General features: G+C 33.1%; 2 protein-coding genes across 2 annotated transcripts in view; one reads left to right on the top strand and one right to left on the bottom strand.

Moving 5' to 3' along the window:
• The window catches only part of LOC107186335 (formin-like protein CG32138), a 104,915-nt gene extending 84,387 nt beyond the window's left edge, over positions 1-20,528 (bottom strand). Inside the window, exon 1 of the mRNA XM_015574177.1 lies at positions 20,217-20,528. Coding sequence (XP_015429663.1) covers positions 20,217-20,435 — 219 coding nt within the window. The 5' untranslated portion in view covers positions 20,436-20,528. The remainder of the gene's footprint in view (positions 1-20,216) is intronic.
• Positions 20,529-24,823: 4,295 nt separating this feature from the next.
• Positions 24,824-25,776, top strand: LOC107186334. Its single transcript, XM_015574176.1, has 2 exons — positions 24,824-25,222; positions 25,297-25,776. Exons 1-2 carry the CDS (start codon positions 24,848-24,850, stop codon positions 25,774-25,776), a joined length of 855 nt encoding a protein of 284 aa, XP_015429662.1. The 5' UTR covers positions 24,824-24,847.
• The last annotated feature ends 1,584 nt before the right edge of the window (positions 25,777-27,360 follow it).

Here is a 27,360-nt window from a genome sequence, read left to right as displayed (position 1 = left end):
TATTTAAAGAAAAATAATAATAATTAAAGTATAGCAAAATAAAAGTAATTTATTTTTATAATATCTAATGATTTTACGATTTTCTGCGTTGTGATCTACAGCGCAGAACATTATGTATATGTCACAGTAAAAGCGTGAAGTTTAGTAAATGTATACACTCACTAGTCAATGTATGCATTTGCGAACGATTTTGGCAGAAGTATGAACCGAATATAAGAATGTATACTATTTCTAGTAAATGTATTCATTTACTAAATAATGCATACATTCCCTACGGCACGTTGGTAAAAGCATAATGTCGAAAGAATAATTTGTTAAAATATAGGTATATTTAAAGAATAAAAATGAAAACAGAAAACTTAACACTTTATTTTACATTTTTATTTAATACACTCAGAAAGAAACAATTATAACGTAAAATAAATACTTCAATTGCATAGATTAACAGCAAATTTTCCTTCATACTGTTTTTACTCATTTTAATAATATAACCTAAACAATTTGTACCCGTGAAATTAACTACCTATGCAAACTGTAAAGAGCGCGTCCCTATTAAGCCGAAATTTATAACTTATATGATTCATATGAACAAATGCTAACAGAAGTGTTTATTGAAATTAATGCATTTTTGTTTGTGCATGCGTTTATTAAATCCGAAATGTAAAAGTATCAATTTCCTACAAAAATTGTAAAAATTTCGTTCTTTAAGAATACATTTACTAACCAGATTAGTAAGTGTATACATTGACTAGGAACTGTACACATTTACTGAATTAACGCTTTTACATTGGCGTAACTAGTTAGGAGCCAGGGTGCCCCCCCCCCTCCGAGAATACGGACTGGCCCACTCCCCCGTCTAGAAATGATTGAAATATGTAAAAAAAAAACATTCTTCAGTTGCTAAAATGTTATGTTATAAACTATAAATACTTGGGCCGAAATGCAATACGCAACGCAACTAATTGTAAGTACAAAAAATTCAATACAATCCTCATTACGTTAAAATATTAAGTAATATTGTATTAGAATTAAGCTGTTTAATTTTTACATCCTACTTAACTAATAATCCTGCAGCATTAATTGAAGAAAATATTTTTGCAGAAAAAAACAACAAATTGAAGCTTATATATGATACATTTTAATTATAGGTATCTGCACATAATATACTCTTAATTTTAATCAATCTCAAATTTCTTTTATTTTTAAGAATTATGTTTATATTCTTCTATTTTTACAAGGGAAGTTCGGTAACCCGAAAGTTCCGATTTTTTTAAACTTTGCAGGTTTGTAGAGGACCTCAAGAGACGTATAGCGCAATTTTTGTTTTTGGCCTAATTTCAGTTTTTCAGGGTAAAAACATCCCTTGACGGTAGATAGGTGTTTCAATACTTCCCCGTATGTCTTTAAAACTAACGTAGATATAAAAAAATGGTTATAATAAAAATTGAATGGTCTTTTATGTTCTATAAATTAATGCAATTAAATTGATAATTAATAAAAGTGGGGGGGGGGGTGTTTTTATTTAAACAAAGAATGTTTACTAATTTAATTGCACCGTTTTATAGAGCATAAAAAAACTATTCAATTTTTATTTTAACCATTTTTTTATATCTACGATAGTTTTAAAGATATACAGCCAAAAACAAAAATTGCGCTATACTTCTCTTGATGTCCCTTACAAACCTGCAAAGTACTACATAAAATCCGGGAAAATATACATGAAAAAAGCCCAGCATTAAATTTCTCAAAACAAAAACAAATTACCTTAAATAGACTGAGAATTGGGCACACGAATTTAAGCCACATACACATTATAACAAAAGGAAACCCAAACATGTGCGATAATTGCCACATCCCACTAACAGTGCAACACTTAATTATCGACTGCCCTCTATTTCAAGTACAAAGAAAAAAGCATCACATACCAGAAGACCTTAATATAAGTCTCAACGATAAAGCTTCATTTAACAACACTTTAGCCTTCCTAAAAGAAATCAATTTTTTACACAAAATAGAAGCACGAAAGCAGTAATTATTATTTTCACTATGAAGCAGTAGTTAACGAAAAAGACCAAAGCAAACTACAATCATAATGGACTGAAATGAAATACTATAAGTAATGTATTATAACACAAAACTTGACTGTAAACGATATCTATTGAAACGTATTTCTAATAATAATGTACCACATTGTAATATATCGATGTATTTATCACAATGTATGTAACCACTACGGAAGTATTCTCAAGTCGCTAATGACCTATAAAAGGTTGATGCGACAATAAATAAACAAAATAAAAAAAAAAACTGTAGTTTTAAAAAAAATCGGAATTTTCGGGTTACCAAACTTCCCTTGCTAGTTTTACTGTTAAATAAACATGTAAATAATTATTGGAAAATGTCTAACTTTATTTTGTGCAACCCACGTACGTGGTATAAAATACGTACAGGTGCCTGATAGGGAGTGTTATGGGCGAAAGTCTGGGGACCTGGCCCCCCCAGAAAAAAATTCCAGTTACGCCAATGCGCTTTTACTGTAACATATATACAGGGTATGTTCTTTTGCATAACGTCTCCTAGAAGGCAGTAAAATGAACAACTATTTTGTCCGGCGATGTACACGCGGCGTTTGCAAACTACAAAACACGTGTGTGAACGCATGCATACATGTATATGGCGGCGCGGTCACAAACAGCCGGCTTAATTCAGCCGTACAAATCGTACAAAGCCGTCTGCCGACGATCCCGCGTTAAAAATATCCCGCCGCCGACACGTTTTCCAGTCTGTCGATAGTGAAAGCATTTCTGCGTTTACTTCGTGTCTTCCGACGTGCGGCTTGCGTAATCGTCAAAACGCGTTCTCTTTCAAATTTACCGCCACTTTTCAAACGACTCCCCAGTGCGTATCCCTTTGGTTGCTTTTTCCACGAGTGAAATTGTTTAAACAACGACTGTTACGTGCAATCAGGATTCCGTTCGATGTTAATAAATATTTATACCGATATTTTTTCTGTGATTATGGTATTATAACAATAAATAAATGCTAGTAATACTGGTATGTAGGGATAAACCGATACCATCAAGGTATTGATACTTTTACTCATAACTTGTATTGTAAAAGTATCGTTATGTACTTAGTAGCGCATCAAAAATATCGATACCTATTTGTATCGAAGGAAAATAAATACAATAATATTTATAAATTAATATTACAGAATATTTAATATTTTAACCAGAGTTGAGCAGAATTTTATTCGAATAATATATAGTGAAAAGCTGCAGTCTCGAAGGATGTCATCCTGAGCTTTAAACAATTAATAAGATTAAATAATTGTTTCCCAATGTTAAGGAAAAAGTGTTATTTCGTTAGAAAAATTGCCACGTATAAACGATTAAAAATGACGAAGTACTTTTTTTATATTTTATTCGTTATTCGATACGCTTTATTCTAGATAATGAATTTACCCATCTCTAATTTTAACGAAGATATATTTTAGTAATGAACATTTATTAACAAAATAAGATAACTGAACAAAAACCACTTTCACATTCATTAGCTTTCATATAGATTACTCGATCCATTCGATATGAGTACTTTTTTTCGATGCCGAGTATATATCGCAACCGAAAGTATCGATACTAAAAATGTTCGGTATCGAAACGAAAGTACCGAATATTTATCTGTATTTACTTGGATTAGTTCACCCCTACCGGTATGTCATTAGACAATACTTATAACGGTATAGTCGTATATTGATATAATACCAGTATGTATAGCACCAATAAATAGTGCTAGCTTGTAAATTATTATAAGTAAAATTGTTTAAATATCAAGTATCAACAAAAGGTATATGTGTATGCAATAAAATCAGATGATCTGGTACGCATCAAAATTTAAAACCTGATGACAGAATTAGAGAGAAAGAATTGAAAATGACAAAATGATTCGTTTATGTTCCAAATTTGATGGGAAACTTGAAAATATAAAGTGTTGTTACAATTCTAACAGTTTTCTGTATAAAGATCTGCTGTTCTGTATAAGCTAATACTTTTCTGTATAAATACTGGTTTAATGTTTTCTTCCATTCATAAAATATGTCCATGTTACAATATGTACAATGAGTAAAAAATGTGTTCCACACCCTTTAAAACAGAATAAGTTTTTTGAAATTGGACCGAATGACTTGAATTGTTCTGTGAAGTTAGAAGTATTAGTTTAGTAAATAATGTGTAAAAAGAATTTTGAAAAAGTTGCAATTTTTTATCTGACACTGTAATGATAATTTAAAAAATACGTATTGAAGATTTGTTAGTTATATAAATGGTGGAAATTTCAACGAAATCGGTTAACTTTGCTATGAGATACAAATTGTATCTCATTGTTTACACATTTTTAGCTCATAGTGGACATGTGGCTATAAGCTGCAGTGATTGCAAAGAAAGATAAGCATAAATGAAAAATTCCTGTAATACTCGCATTACAAATATATCTACAATATTCATAATAGATAAGTTTAGTACTACGCCTTATCGTGATCGATAAGAAGTTATTACGCACTGCTATCTTTAATTTCATTTATAACATTCGTGTGAATTGCTAGATACGGTGATCTTATGTCGCCGCTCTCAAATATTACATATGAGAGTCCCTAAAGCTTTAAAAATTAACCTTTAAAGGACAGGCAGGATTTTTCATGACTTTTCATATTTTCGAGTTAGAACTTTTATATATTTATTAGTATACTTTTATATATTTATAGTGTACTACGAAAAATAAGCTACCCCTCTGGAGCCTAAAAATAGGCTTCCTGTCCTCTAAAGGTTAAAGACCATCGTCCAATTTTCTGTCCAATCCTGTGTGTCTTCTTTATATCTGTACAAACATACATAACCCAAATGAAGTGTAGTAATCAAAATGGCCAAAAATTATAGAAAATAAGAACTGTTTCGAGTAATAGATATTGCAGCAATTGTTCAATATTAAAAAAGATTTTGAATGGAAAAGTGACACTCATATTGTCGCTTAATTAAATTTAAAAATTCGTTATTTATTTTCTTATTATGGTACTGAACCATTTGTTTTACAGGTATATAGGTCCAATTTTGAAAAAAAATTAGTCAAAACTAGTTTCACCTACAAAAGGATATCCTTTCAATTTTAAATCAACAAATACAGTAAACCATCGATGAGTGTTCGAAGGTTCCTTGGTACTGTCAAGGAGAGGTCCCCAGGTAATTATACCCACACAATTATATTTGTGTCAGCCGTATATGATCATTAGTTTAAGAAATATTTAATGTTTAGTGTCGAGGAGCCTTCGAACAGTCATCGATGGTTTACTGTAAATGAAATTTAACAGGAATTTTCAGGAAATTTCTGTTATATTTCATATGACTGCTCGTATTACTGTTTCAGATGGTGCTGAAACGTGTTAACTTGACACAAAGAAGAAAAATAATCCAAAACAATAAGATCACCTATATTGATATATTATATTACCTTTAATTGTTAGTGAAAACACCCTTCTGTTCACTTTCGCGTACTATGACATAACTTTACGCAATAAAACAACGTTCAGGCTCTAATTTGATTTATATCTGGTTGTAACGCTATACCCTCTCCGTTACGAACAGTGCTTTCAAATAACATAAGGAGAAACGCAGTGGAATAGAAATAGTTCCTACAAAAACTAGTTATTTTGTAATAGCGATTGCATGATTTTTTTATTGAACAAGTAGGAGCTTATATTATGCCTGGATATTTAATCGAAGGTTTGATTTTATAAATACACCATTCTCTTTTTAGACATTTTAGAAATGACTAAGCGTAAGATACTATCCTCTAGAAAGAAAGGAAATTAGAACGGAAATAATTACAGTTGCAACAATTAACAAATCTGTTTAATGCGATAAAAGAAGACAATAATGTTTAAATAATTAATTACTGAACGGTTTCTTTTTAAATTTGAACAATTTTTGTTAGTTATGGAATGATCCATTGTTTTTTTCTCTTTTTTTCTATTTCTTTAACCGAATTTATGGATTAACCATTCAATTTGATTTTTTAACTGATGCAAAAAGCATATAGTTATCAAATTAATGTTTACGATGTAGTCTGATAAATTTCTATGTTTTATAGTTCCGATGTTCGTGGAAAAGAGGGTTTCAAAATATATTACCGTGAACAAACGGAAGCAGATTCGACTTTCTATTTTTAGTCCATTTAACGAGACTGTCATCCGAGCGATCGTACGTTTGGACCCTCAACATCGGCCAACCACAGAGTCCTCCATTCATAAGTTCCTCAAAAAACGCTCGAAACGGTTTATTCTTTCCATTTCTTCAATTACACGGTTCTTTTTTTAAAACGTACGCAAAACACTTAAGTCTACTCCCGTGGAAAAACTGATTCAGAAGCAAATAATTGCAGAGGCACTGGTGAATCACGGATAAATAAACGGACATCAAACATCACTAACAAGGGTAGTGCGATAACCAGAAAATTCCATTTTTTTTGTTCTCTTGAACAGACTCTCAGACAACTTTTTCTTTTTGGTGCTTCTTGGTTTCTCAGGGTAAAAACGTCCCTTAAAGGTTAAATGTATTTTTCTATCTTCTTATATACCTTGAAGACCATAGTAGATATAAAAAAATTACTAAAACGAAAATTGAATGACCTTTTATGCTCTATAAAACTGTACAATGAAATTCTTAAAAATGTGTTTATTTATACATTTAGTTGTTTAAACAATAAATTGTGAACAATCTCACTGCACAGTTTTATAAGCCACAATAAGCCATTCAATTTTTATTTTAACAATTTTTTTGTATCTAGTATAATTTTCAAGAAATACAGGAAAATAGGAAAAGACACATTAACCTTTAAGGGGTGTTCCAATCAAAAATTAACAAAAAGAAAAGATTGTCTGACACTTCGTTTGAGATCCTCTACAAGCCTGCAAAGTTTCAAAAGAATCGGAACTTTCGTGTTAAGGAAGTTCCTTTGTAAGTACACTTGACACCCAGGGCTGACCAAGCGGATTAATTCCACGAAAATTGGGCGCCGCATAAATCATACAGAGTTCATTTGATTGTTTCTCAGTGCATTAGAATTCTCTACCCGTATTCCTCACGCCGATCGTGAATATTAACCACGCCACACTGGCTGATTTATCGACGACGATGGTAGGGCCACATGAGAGGCACTGCTCGAAGACCCCTCTATATATAGAAACGCTGCTTTTATCTTTTCCTGTGGATATTTTCAGAGAAGCTTCGGTTCTTGGACGGTATTGTTTAGCCTCAAAGAGTCGTATTATCGGCTACGACCCTTTTTCTTTTTCTCTTTCGATTCCTTACCAACGCAGTGTGTGTGTCCCCATACAAGCGCAACTGAGCGTGATTGGCTGTAGGATCGTCTCGGTTGCGTCGATCGCCAATTGCGATCGATGGTTAAGTGACGATCGTTCCGTGGAAACCAGACCGATTTATGTCTAGTACCGTGAGTCGTCGTTCGAAACTGCCGCGCGTCTGTGATATATCGCGAAAGCGTTCGACGATTTGTTGAAACCAAGACGAATCCCATTGGCCGTACACGAGTGGTAGACTTTTAACCCTTAACTGCTGCTATCCGATCAATTTAACCATAGCGATATTTAAAACTTAAAAAACGCGGTTAATTTTATAGTTGTGAATTCATGCGCCAGTGTATTTTCTCATATTCTAAATATCAGTCGACTGGTAGACGCGCTGTTATGTAGTCGTGCTACTTATCAAGACATCTAATTGCCGAAACGTAAGACTTGTTACTTGTCTCCTGCAAAAAAGGAAAGAAAGCATCGCATGGTTGCATAACTTGCCATAAACCTGTGTGCTCACAATGCTCGAGATATATTTGCAAGGAATGCATATGAAATTTTCAGCTTTACCATTTTTGTATCTAATATGATTATGTTTACTTAAATAAATTCTATAATTTTGACGATTTGTTCTATTTACTTATTTATTTCATTTTAGGAATGAAGAGGAGGGGCGTGCTGAAGCAAATACATATTATAAGGGAAAATTTAAGGATGTAATTAGTGGTAACTACTAACATTTTATGTAATGAAAATACATATAGAGAAAATACGATTTAAGCGTGCCGGTCAATTTGACTGGCTAGCACTGCGAGCGTACCTATATGTAATAGCTTAACAGCAGTTACGGATTAATAAAGGTACTGACGTTACTGCATTTTTATTTAGTGCAAAGAAAATCTATTACTCGAAATATTGTTGGTTTTTTTTTTTGGCTAAAAATACAGAATACTGTTACACCCGTTCAGACCGAAATTTTCTTTTAAGAGTAAAAGAAAAATTTGATTACACATTTTAACTCTGTAGACTGTTCAGATGATATTTTTAAAAAAAGGTTTGTTATTCAATTCTAAATTCGCTGGACGTAATAAAAATATTCAGAAAAAATTCGAATTTGTTCAAAAAATATGGATCTCCAACACACTGTACCTAAGGTTCTGTGTGAAATTGTATGAAACTCCACGCACATAAATGTGACCATCAGGGCGGGAAGGGTTAAATGATTGAATTATCTAGAAAAATTGAAGTTAGCTACAGCATTCACGATCGAATCGCAATGAATTAAAAAAAATAATAAAATCACAACACAATGAGTATTTGGGAATACGAACTATTTTAGTAGACAATACAACAACCTTGACATGTATAGGTTAACACTTTCAAGGTATAATTTCCAAGTCAGTTCAAAAGACAGCAGTTACAATACCTTCAAAAAAAATTAGAGTTTCTATAGAGTAAATCAACAACCAGTAAATGACCGAATAGTTGAATTTCTGGACGTTTGAGATTAATACTTGAATGTTCTTAATTTATTTATAACAACAAAACAGCTGTTGAAATTGTAATGACATTTACTTTTCTTGAAATTTTTATAAAAACAATTACTTATTCTTACCGTAATTTAAAAAAATTATTTATGTAGTGTAAAACGTGTAAAAGCCCAGTAAATGATTGCAACATTTCTGAAATATTTTTAATAAGTATTGTATTTATTAATGTTTGCTTAATATGCTAAACTAACAATATGGGATGTTAAAAGTGCAACTACACGCCATTTATAAACATTTAATACTTTTAAATTTATAATTAACATTTTCTTAGCAGACTGGAATGCAGTCAATTACTGATTACTTTACCCTACTAAGAATATAAAATACTTTATAATCAAACTTACTCTGAACAATAAAAATCTTCTCTAAATTTAATACAAATATCTTACAATAATTAAAAACTCGTTATTTTACGTACAACAATCTATTATTTTCGAGGCAGGATAATACCATAAGATTTCATGAATTTCAACATCCATTTTGCACAAACATTTCCAAGCATTTATTCTCGAAATCACGATCTTACCCTCTCATTCGAATCAAGGTCGAAGAATTTTACGTCGATATTCCTATCGACGAAGCAATACCTAGCGCTACGATCAAAGGAGCAATTGAATTCAACCTGGACAGACTTTCCACAAAGATGTCTGATAGTCCACTGTCGCGACAGGAAGAAAATTCTCTCGGTTCGAACAGTTGACCATTTCGTTTGGCAGCAGTCCAGCAGTATTGTCACAGAGACGACGGTAGATAGAAAGAGACAGCAAGAAAGAGAGTGAGAGAGAAAAGGGAGAAAAAGTGAAAGAGGGCAAGGTGTTGTTAGGAGGAACAGAGAAGGACAGAGACGGAGTGGGCGTCGGTCTGTGAGCTGTTTCGCCTCGGTTGTGAGAATGTTGGTGGATTCTCTCGTGTTCAGCGGGAACCCTCGAGCCTCGAGGAGGATCGTGCTTCTGCTATCAAGCAACCAGCCACGTATCTCCTCTATGTATAAGCTGGCAAGCCTATGCTTGTCCAGGCAGTCCTTCAAGAATGCGGCACAGGATCGAGCGCAGGTCTGGGAATTGAACTCGCGATTTGTGGAAGACCACCAAAAGATCCCCTATACTTGTCCCTCCTTAGCTCAATTGCCCAAACTAATATCTGAGAAAGATGAGGTTTTAGAATTTTGTTTCTGCCATCCTTGTTGTTCGATAATTTTGTTACTATTTATAACTTTTTATTGTAGCTATACTTCTCCCTCTTTAGCTCAATTGGCCAAACTAATATCTGAGAAAGATGAGGTTTTAGAATTTTGTTTTTGCCGTCCTTGTTGTTAGATAATTATGTTACTATTTATAACTTTTTATTGTAACTATACTTCTCCCTCTTTAGCTCAATTGACTTAACTAATATCCGAGAAAGATGAGGTTTTAAAATTTGTTTTGTGCCATCCTTCTTCGATAATTTAGTTACTATCTATTACTTTTTATTGTAGCTATACTTCTCCCTCTTTAGCTCAATTGGCCAAACTAATATCTGAGAAAGATGAGGTTTTAGAATTTTGTTTCTGCCATCCTTGTTGTTCGATAATTTAGTTACAACCTACCAGAGTTGGGCACAATTTTATTCGAATAATACGTAGTGAAAAACTGAATTATCTGAGGGCATCATTCTGTGCTTTAAACAGTTAATGAGATTAAATAATTATTTACCAAGTGTCGACTCAGTCAAGAACAAGTATTATTTTGTTATAAAAATTGGAATTTCCACGTTTAAATAGTTAAAAATAATGAAGTACGTTTTTATCTTTTATTAGTTATTCGAAACTCTTTATCTAGATATTGAATTTGCTCATCTCTGCTATCTACTACTTGTTATTGTAGCTATACTTGTCCCTTTTTAGCTCAATTTCCCAAACTAATATCCTGGAAAGATGAGGTTTTAGAGTTTTGTTTCTGCTATCCTTGTTCGATAATTTAGTTACTATCTGTTACTTTTTATTGTAGGCTAGAAAGACTTAATATGGGTCTATTATGACGTTTTTTTTTCGATTTTAACTTATTTGGATGATGCCCTGTTTTGCCTCCTTGGTGACGATACACGTTCAAGTGATTTTAGTGTGCAATCATTGTTGGTATTTTAACTGAGAACAGATGGAAAGAAAGTCTTGCAACGTCGTCATCTGTCTGTAATTCAAGTGATAACTCAGGACAATCTAACTTTGAATGTTCCATAGGAGATTGTGAACTAGTAAAATCATCTGAAAAGCAACTAGGACAAATAAATTGAACTGATTCTAGAACCCTACAAAGCACGCAGGGCATTCTTACTTTAATTAAAAAGTGACAAACATCTGGAGCTTCGAATATATTTTGAAAAATCTTGACAAATAATACTTTGTTAGATAAGACAGTTTAACTAAGGAGGGTAGTATATTCACCAAAAAAGACTTTACAGCATTGAACTCGGTATAGAAATGTTTAATAAAATTTAATGATATTTTTATTGTACTTATAACCTGACAAAACTTTTAATAGGACAACAAATAACACGCTATTCTTTTAAAGTGGACTGGGTTAGAACCTATATGTCCATATGTAACAATTATCCAAATCACTTAACACGTTCGCTACTGCCATTTACAGAGAAATACGGCCATCGCAACCCATGCTTCGATTTTTATAATTTTACACAATACGACATATGTTTTTACACATATCTATAGTACTAAAATTTTCTAAGTATACAAACTGAGCAGTTTTAATAGTATCTTATACATTTATCACGTATTGCACGCCTGTTTCTCATTATTATAGGTCTCCCCTGAAATTATACAATTTTTCAAATAACAAAAACAATTTTCAAATTATATTATATCTTACTGCAGTACGGATAAATTACAATCTGCGACTAAAACCGACAAATTCAAAACCTATTCCATCAGCTAAATATAACGATATGATAAGATCATTGCCTTATGTATCTCCTTTTCATGGCGAATAATTTCAGGAATCTTTCTACGAAGCAAAATGAATAAAATATGAGTCGCGTACACATCCAGAATCCATTGATTATATATGACAAATTGATTCGCTGTGAAAGTCTTCAGAAGGCAACTGAATAGAAAAGTTACTGGAATAATAAAATGTGGAATAATTAACGTAACTAGGCCTATTCCCGTAAACTTTTATTCTGGTGAATTGAAATTATATTTAAAATACAGTCAACGGTGTATCAAGTAACTTGTATTCAAAGTAGCTCATTTAAATTTGTATATAATATTTCCTTTATAGTTAATAGCTACTTTCGCATTTTTCATCGATTTTATGCACTAAATTTATATTCACATTTCGTAAAATACCTTTTACATTTGCTTAGAAATGTCCGTATTTGTTTCGGTTAGAAGCACGATGAAAAACCAGGAGTAAAAAGTTACGTGTAGCAATTTGTACGTTATGATACTTAATTTCCCTTTCACTTTGCTAGTTCGAATCTGGTTGCACTGAACGGAACTCGTATTGCCCAAATGACTCGAAGTATATTGAGGTAACAACAAAAGTACCTATGTATTTTTTTCCATGCAGTGTTGTAAAACAATACAGATTTATGATCGCTATCATAATTAGATTTTAGATGCATGCCACTCTGTTCAAAAAGTTCCAGGAAAAATAAAATAAAATACAAATTATACATATATTCAGCAATATCTATTAACCCCTTGCCCTATAACAACGAGTCAGACTCGTGTTGACAATTTCAAAATCGATGCAACGAAGAAGAATATTATTCGGTTTTCTTTGAGTCGAAGTGAAACGCCACGTTGCTGGCATTAATATTTAACTTTTACAGTAAAAATACAGTTGCAATAAGTACAGAATTCCTTTCGTTTCTGGGAAATTATCGACAACAATGTAATCCTAGAATGTGCAGACATCAAGAAAATCATAGGGCAAGGGGTTAATAGTATATAACCTCATATTTTATTAGTTATCCTAAGAAAATACTGAAGTAAACAAGAGAATTCTTTATATTATCTAGTCAACTGAATCTTTCAGCTGAGTTAATTGGAAGGGGAAAAATGATTCTTTAATTAATCTGAATACTTTTCGATAAATATACTGTTTATAGCAGAGTTGGGAAAAATGTAATCTAATTACAAAATCCAAATTGCAATTACACTGTAACGTTTGTTACGTTTCAATAGAAGTCCCTGACAAAACTAAAAAAATTATTGGCTCCCAACCAAAAAGGGTGGCTTCGAGGAGAAAATAAGATAAGGATACGTTTACACAGAAGCTTAACGTTTCATGTCAAACAAATCGCGTGCAGTTGCAATCTGCAAACACTTCTAATCGCGATGCGAGCAAGAGAAGAATAGAACGCCTGGAGTATGTATGTACATACATACAATGTAATATTGGGTTTCTGTTTCCAGGGCGGAGAGAGACACGGAACAAACGTTGTAAAACTTCTCGTGTGGCCCTGGAGCGATTCTCGTGAGTCAAACCGTGGTTTCTACCACGATGCACGACTAACTACGATGACTCATCAACAAGCATTTATAACGAAACGAAATCCCACGATTGTCTCCGCTCGAGAACTGCCAAACTATCGATAGATCGTTAGTCCACATTGTTTCCTCACTGCATCGAACATTTCCTGTATTTCATATACAGGATGTTCCACAGAACGGGAACAGACTGTATTTTTAATAGAGAGATGGAAGAAAAATTCGGAAAGTAATGTTGACCATTTCAAATCCCAAAGTATATAAAAATTACAATACATATTTGTTATATTTTCGTCTATACTACAGGACATATATACGATTCACAAGAAAATGTTAACATTTTGCAAGCGTTTAATGGCATTTTACAAATATTTTATCTTTCTCACAGTTATGTATAATAAGTTATAATACATTAAAAATTAAAAGAATAAGAGGGAGAAGGATATTTGATTTTATTAATAAGCTTTCAAATGGATATTAAAATTTATGTCATGCCATATATAGAAGAATAGATATATACTCAACAATATGAAAAGATACGTATTACTAATATTGTATTTCATAATTTCTAACACATACTCATATGGGTTAGAGTGAGTACAAAGGTGTTAAGTGTTTATGTTTAGGGTAAATATACCAATGAATGCAGTTTTCTATCCCCTACAAAAGATTATTAAAAACCTCATGTCTTAAAACTGTCAGTTTTAAAGTTACATCAATTCTAAGTTTGCATTTATACAGGGTGTCCTATTTAAATCGACCCACTTGAATATCTCTGAAACTGTTGAAGATTTAAAAAAATGTTTCGGACAAAAGATGAATGGTACCAAGGGGCACACTTTCTGATGTAACTTTTTTCTCTATTTCTGCGTAGAGGTCATATGTAGGTCAACTGTCTTTTTTTAAAATGAAATCCTATATTTTTTAATGCACTAATTCGCCATACGTGACTTAGTACTTTATGTAGAGAATAATGAGTAGTATCGAGTAGTGCATTCAAAAATATACGATTGCATTAAGAAAAGACAAAATTGACCTTCATATGACCTCTATGCGTCCACATAGAGAAAACTTACATCAGAAAGTGTGTCTCCTGATACCATTTAACTTTTGACGGAAACATTGTTGAATATCGTCAATATTTTCGGAGATATTCGAGTGGGTTGATTTAAGTGGGACACTCTGTATAGACACATCGGCGTTGACGCAGTCAATATGTAAATCCAGATTAAAAATTCTAACGATAAACATGTAGCACAAAGACTCTGATATGTGTAATCACAAAGTTGCAATGCTAGTAAGTCATTCTCATACCACATGTTACATTATGTACTTTATACTGTATAATGACATCACCCTCATTCATCGTAATCGTGTGTTTACTTATGATTTCAGACGTTGCTTGATATATTTCAAGAGAACAGGATTTATTAATGAAGGTATACGTCATCGATGTTAAGAACATTATTAAATATTCATTTTCACAAAAGTAACAATATTAAAAGCATAAAAAGCGAAAATGTAAATAGTGCACAGGTGGCGAAGCAGGTGTAAAGTAGAAGGAAACTGCCAGCAATATTTGACTTGTGTAAGATATTTTCAATCGTATTTTATTTCATAAACGATTGAGTCATCAAAGTCACCGATACAAGCACTGTAAACGCAATGTGTTCCGTGGAGGCAGTTACATCTTTTACTCAAAAATAGTTCCTAATCAGTCACGTATAATTCCCTGAATTGTACCGCAATAAACCCATAATATCATACTTTTTAATTGTCACTCAATGGTAACCTTCATAAAAAATATGAAAAGTTTATTGTATTCATAAATGGTTCTTCGTGAAATCAATTTGAGGCAAAATATGGGAATAACTTAAAAGTGAATTTCCAACATAAAGGTAATAAATAATACAATCTTGTAACACAAATATTTTGATATGACAACCATTTGTGCTGATTCTAACAAGTTTTTCTCTTAAGTATAATTTACAATTATAATTAAGTCATAATTCTAAATTCGTATAAAACATAAACTACATTAGAAATAACAACACTCGACAGTGGATGGAATGTTAAACTACGCTACAAAAAATAACGTTTTTATAAAATTCTCTTTCTATTTTTACTATTCTCAATAGGTCCTTATGCATTTTCTTTTTAAATTATAAGTATTGTCTTATACTTTATTCGATTAAATAAATATTATTTTTATTATCCAAAGCAGTTCACATTAGTTCAAATTCGTGTATAATTTAAAAATTGTACGACACTAAACTGTCCTATTTAGTTATATCTATTAAGCGGCGTTGCCTATTTCTCATGTCTTAGAAAAAAAGTTTCTCAAACCGATAAACTAATTAATTAACGTTAATTAGTAACTTTCATCTCACGTTTCACACGAAAATCAACGTATTTCCGGTTGGCAACGTCTCTGATACTAAAGTAACTAGATTATGTGTTTATTTATGGATCACACTTCCCCTTAAAGTCGAAAATAGACCTTGATAAACCATTTTATCAGTGTCTACGTTCAACTATTTAATGTACTGATGAATGACACGGTATGTTACTAAATTGTTTCGGGCTACAGTTTCTTTTTTCTTTTTTCAAATTTATAGATTTATTCGATAATACTGTTTTTCAACATTTTACTGAATTTTCAACATTTCAAATTATTGTAATTATTTTTGTGACTTAAGAAAAAATTGAATCGATCCAACGAAGTACAATCATTAAATATTAATTTTGTTAACAGTATGTAAGAAAATGAATCAATTAATTGAACTCAATTTATTTGTACACAAGAAAATTGTTTTACTGTTACAGTAAAAGAAATTATTAATGGTCCTGTGCTCCCCTTAGTCGTGTGCAACATAATGTACAAAGCGTTACAATGATGCACCACAATTTGCTACCCAGAGTCAGGTGTAACAACAGTTATCCGCACCTTTAGGTCAAACGTGTACAAAAGTTACAAACTCGAGTAAGTACTTGTTAAACTGTAACGAATTCTTCGTAATTCTGATATGAAAAACGGAATTATAAATGTATATAATTACAACCCATATTTTTGGATTATTACGTTATCTGTTACGTATATTAATTATTGTATTTCAAACTTGTATTCATAGTTTGAATTTGTAATTGTTGTGATCAATGATACGATAAATATCTAGTAATCCTCATTTGTTTTAAAAGTAAATGCAAAATAATTGTTCCAAGACTGATTTGAAAAATGAAAATTGTAAATGTTCAACATTTATTTTTATTCTATAACATAGTAAAACAAATCAAAGTAAATAATTTGTGTAAACAATTAAGTGTGTAATTGATAAAAAGGGGTAAAAGATCCAGTGAATATCTCATAATTAAACTATTTCGATAACTGTAATAAGAAGGTTAACGTATGTACACGGTAATTCATCCTTCACATTTTATTTAACAAATAGTTTGAATGGGAAAAATTTTTAGAGGTCCGATTAATAATATTGGAAATGCAGGGTAAACGCACCAATAAATGAACACTTGAGATTTTGTAACTATTGCAGTCAAATTTTATATGATAATAATATTAATAAATTATTTTACCTTCGTATAACGTATAGATTTCAATTTGTAAAATTGGAAAACTGTAATCAATTAAATTAATAAGAAAAAGAACAATATTAAGTAAATAAACATTTCCAACCAGTGGCGCAAAAATTGTTTGAATATGAAACAAAGAATTGAAAAAACTTAATATTTAATTATTTGTCTATTTTAATAACTTAATTTACTCGTTTTTATATATAATGTTCATTCAATGATACGTGTTCATTTACTGGGGAAATTCACTCTATAATAAATTTTTAATTTTTATAATTCTGTAATGAAATATAGTTTCATAGAAGGTGATGTCATTGGATATACACCAAATGGCCCACATTCATAATATCTGCTCAAAGTCGTCGAAATACAGATCTCATAGATGCAAAACCGTGTTAAAAAGATAGAGAGAGGGGAGCGAAAAAGATAACGAATCGAGCGACTGCAAGTTAATGCGAGCCGTAAAGGGGTCTCTTTGTTTACGATATGTTGGTAGTTGCCACGATGGTTGTCTCGATGCGCAATCGAATCTTATTTGGTGAGAGCCGCCTTTACGTAGGCGTGCATACATCTTTACTCTTTCTCCATTCTATTTCTCTCTCCTCTTCTGCCACCGCATGGATTCTCGCTTTCGACCTCTCGACATTTCGTCCCGAGGAGAAAAAAATTAGTGACCCTCGAGCGGTCGGTGGCCCTCGCGACGACGAACGTTCACAAAACGCATCGAAAAATGATAATATACGCTCAACTCTTTGAAGAAATTTTCCATTTCGATCCGAATTAATTTTGCTCTACACTGCGTTTGTTAATAAATTTTAAACATTTATTCCCATAAAATTAGTGGCATGGTGTAGTGGAGCATTTTAAGTCAAAACTATTAGGTGAATACAAAATTAATAGTTTATAGAAAATGAACTATTTCTATTAACGGATACAGTTGTTATTAATATAGACTTTTGAGAGAAACACTTTTGGTATGAAAAATGTCCCCCCTTTTTTTCATATTCAATTCGCATGGTAGGACGTTAATCATACCCCCTTTAACCCTTGTATAGGCAACCCAGGTACCCATTTCTAAATTTCCTTTCACAATTTTTTATGTTCTTGTTATACATTGTTATAAATGGTGTATTACAGAAAAGGAAAACTAACAAGGGAAGTTCGGTAACCCGAAAATTCCGGTTTTTGTTAAATTTTGCAGGTTTGTAGGGGACCTCAACAGAAGTATAGCGCAATTTTTGTTTTTGGCCCAATTTCAATTCTTCGGGGTGAAAACATCTCTTGAAGGTAGATAGGTGTTTCCATATTTCCCTGTATATTTTTAAAACTATCGTAGATATAAAAAAATGGTTCGAATAAAAATCGAATGTTTTTTTATGTTCTATAAAACGATGCAATTAAATTGATAAAAATTCTTTGTTTAAATAAAAACATCCCCCCCACTTTAATTATGAATTTAATTGCATCGTTTTATAAAACATAAAAAACCATTCAATTTTTATTATAACCATTTTTTTATATCTACGAAAGCTTTTAAGATATACAAGGAAATATGGAAACACCTATCTACTTTCAAGGGATGGTTTCACCCTGAAAAACTGAAATTGGGCCAAAAATAAAAATTGCGCTATACTTCTCTTGAGGTCCCCTACAAACCTGCAAAGTTTAACAAAAACCGGAATTTTCGGGTTACCGAACTTCCCTTGTAAGAGTTTCGGAAAAGTATGAAAGTAAAATTATCTACATTTATCGAATCTGTCAAAATAGGAGTATTGCGAATGCTCAATAATCGTGAATATTTTGGTTGCCCACACAAGGGTTAAATAGTGAAATTACTAAAAATAAAACATAATTCAACTAAAATAATATTCTGTCACATTCATTTTATACAAAAAATGTCTGTGGAACTAGGCATTTTTTTTTTGTAAAATCCTGCCCTTTAAAGTGATATATTGCAAAAAAGATATGCAAGAAATAACTTGTAAAGAACCGTACCACAGCTTCAAATTAAACGACAGGTCAGACTCCTTATTGTGCACTCTGACATAAGAAACTTGCATATGTATGACGATTCCAACTCATCAAATGTATCCAAACCTTACGTTACGTACAACCTATCATTTAATACTTTATAACCAGCTTTTAAACTTAAAAATTTCCCTTACGAGTCAAATTTGAGTTTTATATGCATACGGTTATACCAAATGAAACGAAATGAAATGTAAACCATCTTTTCGTTAAATCTGAATTACGATGCAGATGGTTGACGATACAGCGAACCCTATAGTATCACGAGTTCACTCGAGTTCAGATATTAGCAGCTATAAGTTACAGGCCACACGTGGCGATACCGATCGGCTTGTTACTTACATTATACTTCAGGGATAGTTAAGATAAATAAGACCGTGCTCTCGCGTCGATGTCATGTACATACAATACATGAAATTGCAACGCACGTTGTATAGATATATCCTATCGCGGTGTGTATTTCTGAATCAGTGGACCGGCTACGAATGTTATTAAACATAACTGACAGAAACAATACAGTTCAAAATAATTATCGGGGTTATCTGACTTCAGGATTCCCTTAATACCAACTGGTTCACTGATGTGACACGTGATTTACGGTCGATCAAAGCGATTCAATTAATATTCTATTACTGTTTACATTCACGTACACCGGCGCAAACGGATCCTGTCTGACGTTTTAGAAGGTGCCTTTTGTAAACATCGTTTGTATGCAAGCCTGGCTGTATATTTCTCTGAAATATCGTGTACACCGGTGCATTTTAACGAAGAGACCGAATATTGCCTCAAGGACTGAAAGAAAGATAATCGGAAATACTGCCTAAACATCAATACGAGTGTATATTTGTCACCAATTCTCTCTTAGAATATAATTACTACTTCAACGTAAAAGGTTTCGGTATTCCTGTTAAGAATGTTTAAATATTTAATTAACTACAAGAGCAAACACATCTGCATGAAATTGTTGGTGTGTAGCTTTTCCACTCGATTCTTGGAAACCAACCCTATCCCCATGCTTGTACTGACAGTTCCCCCCCTCCCCCCGATTCACTCCACAGCGTGTACATCAAAGGACCCCGTCCGTCTTAAGCGAAACCGTGCATTTAATCCCACGAAACATGCCGGACGCGCGCGTTAGGGGATTTACGAATGTGACGGGAACGGTGGAGCAAAAAAAAAAAAAAAGAAAAAGTCTTCGAAAACTCACCAGGACTTTGGTGAAGCGCCTCTCGAGCTCGACAGCGTCGGGCATAGGTTGCCTTGGCGCGCTACGGACGCTGCCGCTCCGTGCGTGTGGTCCACCCAAACTTCCCATACCGAGGCTAGGTTGACAGGATTGATGAGGCGCGCCGCCCTTGACACTACCGATGAACACCTCGCGCACACCGCCATCGCTCTCGCCGGCACGGCTTTGCACGATCCCCATTATTTCACTGATCGTTAACGTAGTATATCCCGGCGCTGTTTTTGCAGGAGAAAATCGTGACGCACGGCCGCTAGGCGGGTAGCGGCCACCACTGTCACACCACCACTACCACACCACCACCACCACCGCCGCCACCAGCAGAAACGTCAACAATGACGATCGCGACACTTGCGACAGTTCATCCTCGCCGAAAAAAATACACCGACCGTTTGGCTGTATTATGACAAACGTCGATAAGTGAACGACTCGAACCGGTCCGCGTCGGGCCGTGCAACAGGTACCAAGCCGTCCATTGTGGACACAAACTCTCGCAAACGTGCGCGACCAAAGAACGATGTAAGGTCCACTACCCACACTAGACGAAACGTTCGCTGCATTCCCCCTGCCCCCCCCCCCCCCCCGCCAGCCACGGCGCCATTACACATGCGTGGTACAATCGCCGCTGTAGCGCCACCTGTATCGGCGCGTTAAAATTTCGTACGGAATTGCGTTGCATAAAGTTGGTAGACGTGATACTGTTCCGTTGTTTGTACATAGATGGAAGCACTGGACACTGTAATGTGGCGACACCATTTTCAACTCAACCGGCTCGTCGTAAAGGGCATATGTATATGTTGGAGTCTCGCTACTTTCGTTTTTATCGCTTTTTGTTATAAAATTTTCAGGTCCTTTTTTATCAAAGAACAGATATTTAACGAGTTATATTTGAGATTATTGAAAATTCAATGAAGTATATATATATATATATAGTAGTAGTATATAGTTAGTGAAGGTCAACTTGTCGAAGAATTACTTCCTCACCGATTTCGTCGATTTTTGAATATGTGTAGAAATCAACATTCTGATCAACTTTTTTCTTTCACGAAAATGTCAGTCAGGCCTAGTTTCCGAGATATTCGCAAAGAACTGTCGGTACCATTACCTCAAGTAGCACATGACGCCTGGAAGACGGCTTAAAGGCGCCTCAAACCTGAGCCGTAATGGCCGTAAGATGGGCGTCATGTGCTATGTGGGTACAGTGAAGGTAAAACTGCTGTTTGGGGGACCCATCCTCCGATGATCTTGACCTTGACATATGTTGTTGAGATCATCCTCTTAAATGATCTTTAGAAGGTTTTAACCGCCGATTGTTGTTTGTAAAAAAGTTGTTAACAAAAAAAGATTTGCCGTAGATTCATGCTGGCAATAAGTAGAAACGGAATGCAATGAATAATCGTGTGAGCCAAGTCGCCACCCATTGTTAACCACGCACCTATAACAGCAAAGTAGTGGTACCGATAGTTTTTTTACGAATATCTCGGGAACTAGGGCCGACCGACATTTTCGCGAAAGGAAAAAGTTGTTCAGAATGTTGATTTCTACAACATATTCCAAAATCATCGAAATCTATGAGGAAGTAAATCTTCAACAAGTTAACCTTAGTTAATGTTAATAGTTGTTATGTTAAATTTAATTAGTGATATATTTGTTGTTGGAGTAAATATTTATTGAAAGGGTTTCATTGTTATTAAAAGTATTGACCTAAAGAAGAGCTTCCTTTCTCATTTCTAGTTGAATTGGTGAAGAAGAAATTCTTCTTATGTCTGTGACATTTACGTCACAGCACAGACGAGATATATGACCTACATGCAATGTAATTTTCTGTCCCATACTTCGAGGGCGTCAGAAGCCCCCTTACCATTTTAGTGTCAATACCCGACGTTACCGATAAAGCATGAATTTTGAGTATTATTAGCACAATTGAAACGGAAAAGTATATATTTTTTCACTTAACTCCAAGACAATTTATTCTAAATGCATCGTTAATGGACATTTTATTAATGTTACTTTTTACATGTTCTTGTTTTATTCGTTTTTATATCTTGCCTTACATTTGTATATTTGTAGCAGATAAATTCAGAATAGATGTAGTTTCATAAATAGTTTATCAAATCTACATGTGGAAGAATATATACACCGCGTTTATTAACATTTACATATTTATAATTTATATGGGAGTATAAATAGTTTTACTGCCGATGGTAAGAATTTTAGTACGCACGAACAATTACTTCCTGGCAATTGGTAAATTTTTACATATGAATTTACTTACACGTTATTTACTTACAAAAATTTTATTTATTGCGAGTAATTAAATAATGAACGTATGTTAATATTCAGCTACGTGTCTCTCAAATTAAGTGAAATACAGAAGTTTAATATTTCTTGAAAATTAGTGTCAAAGAATGCAGCAACTGGTCAGATTAGTTTCGTAAATAAATCGGAACCCTGTATCGGCACACTGTTTTTTAGGCTATCAAATATCACACGGAGTCTTTTAGGAAGTAGCAAAATCCTTTACACAAATTCCATGAAATACTTTCAGGTACCCAGTTTAGGGCTATGAAATTAGAATGTTCAAGAAGTTGATCAAATAGTTAAGATTTAAGTTATTTATAAGGTTTATTGTGAAAGGTGGGTAGATGTAGAACTTGTGATTCCATCTATCTGCCTTGGGCCTCCACTCGCAGCAACCTCCTCGTGGTGAGGCCTGGGCAATCGGTATTATCATCGGTAAAGTACTGTAAACTGAAGACAATATCGATCTAATGGCTGCGAACTTCGAATCTATCTCATAAAATCACGTTCTATATTACATCGAACTAGGATTATTTTAGAAATCGATATGAGATTCAAAGTATTCTAAAAATGTCTAGTACTTTGAATGTTATAGAAATATAGAAAATTATTCGAGATAAAGATGTATGGAACTACGGAAAATTACTTTAGATTCCTTTTCCTTATTCTGTAAATTCTTTGATTGGAATATGAATGCTGCTGAAAGTATGAACATTTTCACAGGACAATGATATAAATGGAACTTTAAAACTTTTTTAAGTGTTACAGTGATATTTCGTTATATGTTCCATAATGTCAATAATATTGATTTCCTTGCAACATCCATAATTATTACAAATGTCAATATAACGAAATATCTTTTATGCGATGTTTGTGGTGTAATAAAAATCTGTATTTCGATTAAGTTTTTATACGTATTACTTACTTATATGTAATAATATAGAATAAAAATATACTGTTAGTCCGATATTTGAAAATATACATGCGTTCGTTGTCACTGTTAAACTGTTGTAATAACAATGGAATAATAAAATAATTTACTCAAATGTACATAATAATACATGTACATATTTATAAAAACAATATTAAACGCAATAACTTTTTTGTACGCGAAAAAAAACCAATAGGTCCGACGGGACCGAAACCCAAGCTCCTTTCTACATAATACGTCTACTTTACAGCGAACGGACGGAAGAGAATCCGTTCACGACCATGGTCCCTTCGATGATTTTCCGACGTACCGAACACTCATGATCTGACAACATTGCGTACTTTAGACTCGACAACACTGTAGAAGTTAGACTAGTTGAGCTCGAATGGATTTAAAGTAGTTCACAAATTCACCGTTCTCATAACGTAGGGGGCAGCAGAAATTCCTTGACTTTTTACACTATCGGTATTTTAGAACATGAGACACGAAGTCCCATAAGATGATAGGTCTATCCTATACCTAGTCGGTGGTTTCATGTTAGTTTCTTCAGATACTGAAAATTAAAAGACACAAGCAGTGGTTTTTGTGGGAACCTGTTGAAACAGATAATTACAGTTAATCGATGCATGTACAAAGTTTACGAAGTTATAATATTTAAGTCGACTGGAACAAATGAAACATGGAAAAATTTGAAATGTCCATAGTTGTAGAAATTTTTGTATTCCAATCTAAAGTTGAGCATGTTAAAAAAAACAGGAACCGATAATTAAGAAAATATTATCAAACAATCAGAATATAAAGAAAAATGAAAAGCGATGTGCATTTATTGATTATAAGAATTTGTTTGCCGTTGATTTTGAAAGAAACATTTAAACAATATTAAATTTATGTAGTAGTGTAGAGGACATTTGGGAGTTTCCTTTACAGCTACGGGTGGAGATCTGTAATAATTAATATACGATTATGGTTGACAAAACAGAAAATACGTTTCTAACAATCCGTAGCGCTGATATGTGTGTACAACTCGACAATATCTATTTTTCGGGTCTCTGGTCAAACGAAAATGTTCCCGCGCAAAAGAAATGCGCACGCTATCTATAGAGCGCGCTGTCGGTGGTATCGAAAGGCGCGTCTCCATTAGTCACCATGGTCGCCATATTGTAATCGCAACAGTAGTCATTTTTGTATCGATTTGAGAGCACGGATATATCGATATACAAGGGACGCCATTATTTCGAGATATCGATTGGTCAACATAAAATAAATACTATGGCGTCATTTTAGTGCTTTGTTGTATAGAAAATATTGTTCCTGAATATCGATAGAATCTGTGAAAAAAGTAAGTGTGGACAAAAGTTTAAAAATGAAAAAGTCTCCTTTAAGTACGCCAAGCTGCAGCAGGGGGATGCAAAATTACAATTGGAAATCGAACGATCATAAAAGTAGGACAGGTTATAACTACGGTAAAAGTGATAATTCCCAGTGTGTTTCACCGAATTTGGTCCAAATACATACTGGAAACGATTTTATTCCTTTGAATATTAGTACACCACAGTCAGATAAAAAAAGACACAGTGGTAATTGGCATGGTTCGGGAGGTAGTCGTAATCATCGTAACTCAGGTAGTGGTGGATTTAACCATTACAGGAACAATTATCATGCAACCCCAAAATCAAATTTCAATAATTTGTACTCTCCTTACAAGCATTCTGGGAAACAATTTTATTGTCAGAGAAAGGTAATTTTGGATAAAATTTGCATTAGTTTAATGTTTGTTGTTAGGTGGTATCGAACATATTTTTTCACATTCAGGGTTACCAAAAAGATGCGCGCCAACCGGTTGACATATCAAGGTACATAGATATGACATCTTTTTTGGAAGATCCATGGGCAGAATTAGTAAAAAGGTTAAATAAGTCTGAAGATGCAAACGGGGGAAAATTGCCTAAAATTGAAGAGTCACTTGCATCACAGTCCATTTACAACATAGCTTCTGAAGCAGATTCTGAAAATAAATCTGCAACAGATGTTGATGACTCTTGTTTTAGTCAAGAATCTAGACATGACTCTTCCTTAGATGTATCATTGGGGTTGGATGATACAGACATTAGTGATTTATCGAAGACAGACAGCTCAATAAATTTAAAGCTTGACAGTGTAAGATTTAGCGAAGAATCAAAAGATGAAAGCTTTTGCAATAACAACGACAATGATTGTGAGGGCAGTCAAGAAGAAAATAATGTTCATGAGTTTTGCAGTACAAATACAAATTCAATCGAAGCTATTATATAACAGTGACAAAGAACTTTGTGTGCTGCTAAAAAAACAATGCAGCACTATGTTGTATGATGTACATAAAGACTCTCAGATGTATATAGGTATTGCAAATGTTGCAGTTGTTGAACATTTGTGTTGGATATTTGGAGTAATATTCTGGCATATTGATGCAAGAAAATAGTGAAGTTTTTAGCAATGCAGTTTTCCATTTATAAGGTAGCTAAATTGCAGAAGCATATCCAATTCATATGCAATATGAAATGTATTAAAATTATCTTTCGAATTATATTTTCACAATAAGGCTGTGAAAAAAAGGAATATAGTTTACACGAATGAAATTGTGCAATTCTTTAGTATGTACGTATGTACATACTTTAGTATATATGTACTGAGAGAAGTACATAATGTCAAGATACGAGGGAACAGAAAACACCAATGTCTCACCAATAATTTAAGATTTTAATATTCAATTAAAATGCCATTGTGTGAACAAAATTTAAATTTGTTTATTCCGAGTCTTTAATAATTGCGTAAAACAATGTTTACAAACATTATTGAATGTAAACTGTTCATTTCATTTTAAATGTATGTGTCTACGTGTACTCCTTATCCTGACAACGTGTACTAATATTTTATCATGTATCTAGTGTAAATCAGTCGTAACATACATGAATATAGAATTAAGTAACAATTAATCAAGTGCAAACACGTAACTCTAATTTCAATTTTGAATGAGTTATATGAATAGCAATACCTATTTTTATGTATATATATTTAAGTACGATAATAATTAATTTCACATATTCTGTTGATATCTTTAAGTCATACTTTAATCTGGAAAAACATAGAAACATGGAATATAATAAATTTGTAAAATTAAAATAGAATAGTATGGTACCAGACTTGTATAATTGTTATCTTAGTTAGAAATGGTACATTAAGAGTTGCTTATTTCTGCTCGTTACTGACTTTCATAGTGTCTGTTAGTGGATAATGGATTGTAGAATGTGATAAAAGTGACCTACATGTTCTATTAACATGCTAACTTAATGTACAAATGACAATCTGGTACAAAAATTTGTGTAATGTAAGAAATTCAAATTTCTTTCTACGTTATAATTTTACACAGTCATCTAAAACATGTAATTGATGTCTAAAACCAACAACTGTATGAGCAATTTGTACAAAAAAGAATTGTATATAAATATATACAAGTTAAGATAATAATCAATTGAATAATATAAATACAAACATTACTGTCTTATATTAGTATTTCTGTGGTTTCTTGTGAAATACGGGAAATGATCGAAGTCTCTCGAATACATGATTTCATATTTGTTTTATACAGGATGAAACAAAAAAAGGATTCATAACATCTGGGGTAAATAGTACTTGTCAAGTGATGAAACTAAGTGTTAACAAACATGGGTCGAAAAATTAATATTTTCAAAGTTATAAACAATTTTCGGTTTCGGTTGATACGAGTGACCTCGTCTCGGGAGCTATCGTACCGTATGGAAACTTTTAAGAAAATTGTAAGAAAACTAATAAAAATCATAGAAAATCTTTAACTGGGAGAAGAAGAAATGATAAGGTTTA

Source organism: Dufourea novaeangliae, unplaced genomic scaffold (genome assembly GCF_001272555.1).
Source record: "Dufourea novaeangliae isolate 0120121106 unplaced genomic scaffold, ASM127255v1 scaffold85, whole genome shotgun sequence".
Classification (NCBI taxonomy): domain Eukaryota; kingdom Metazoa; phylum Arthropoda; class Insecta; order Hymenoptera; family Halictidae; genus Dufourea; species Dufourea novaeangliae.
The sequence above is the reverse complement of the archived record's forward strand: the minus strand, read 5'-3'. Positions and strand labels throughout refer to the sequence as shown.

Bases quoted from the DNA above. Each gene is read 5' to 3' on its own strand.
- LOC107186334 (XM_015574176.1), top strand. From the start codon at position 24,848: ATGAAAAAGTCTCCTTTAAGTACGCCAAGCTGCAGCAGGGGGATGCAA. The intron at 25,223-25,296 runs GTAATTTTGGAT...TTTCACATTCAG, and splicing joins AATTTTATTGTCAGAGAAAG to GGTTACCAAAAAGATGCGCG.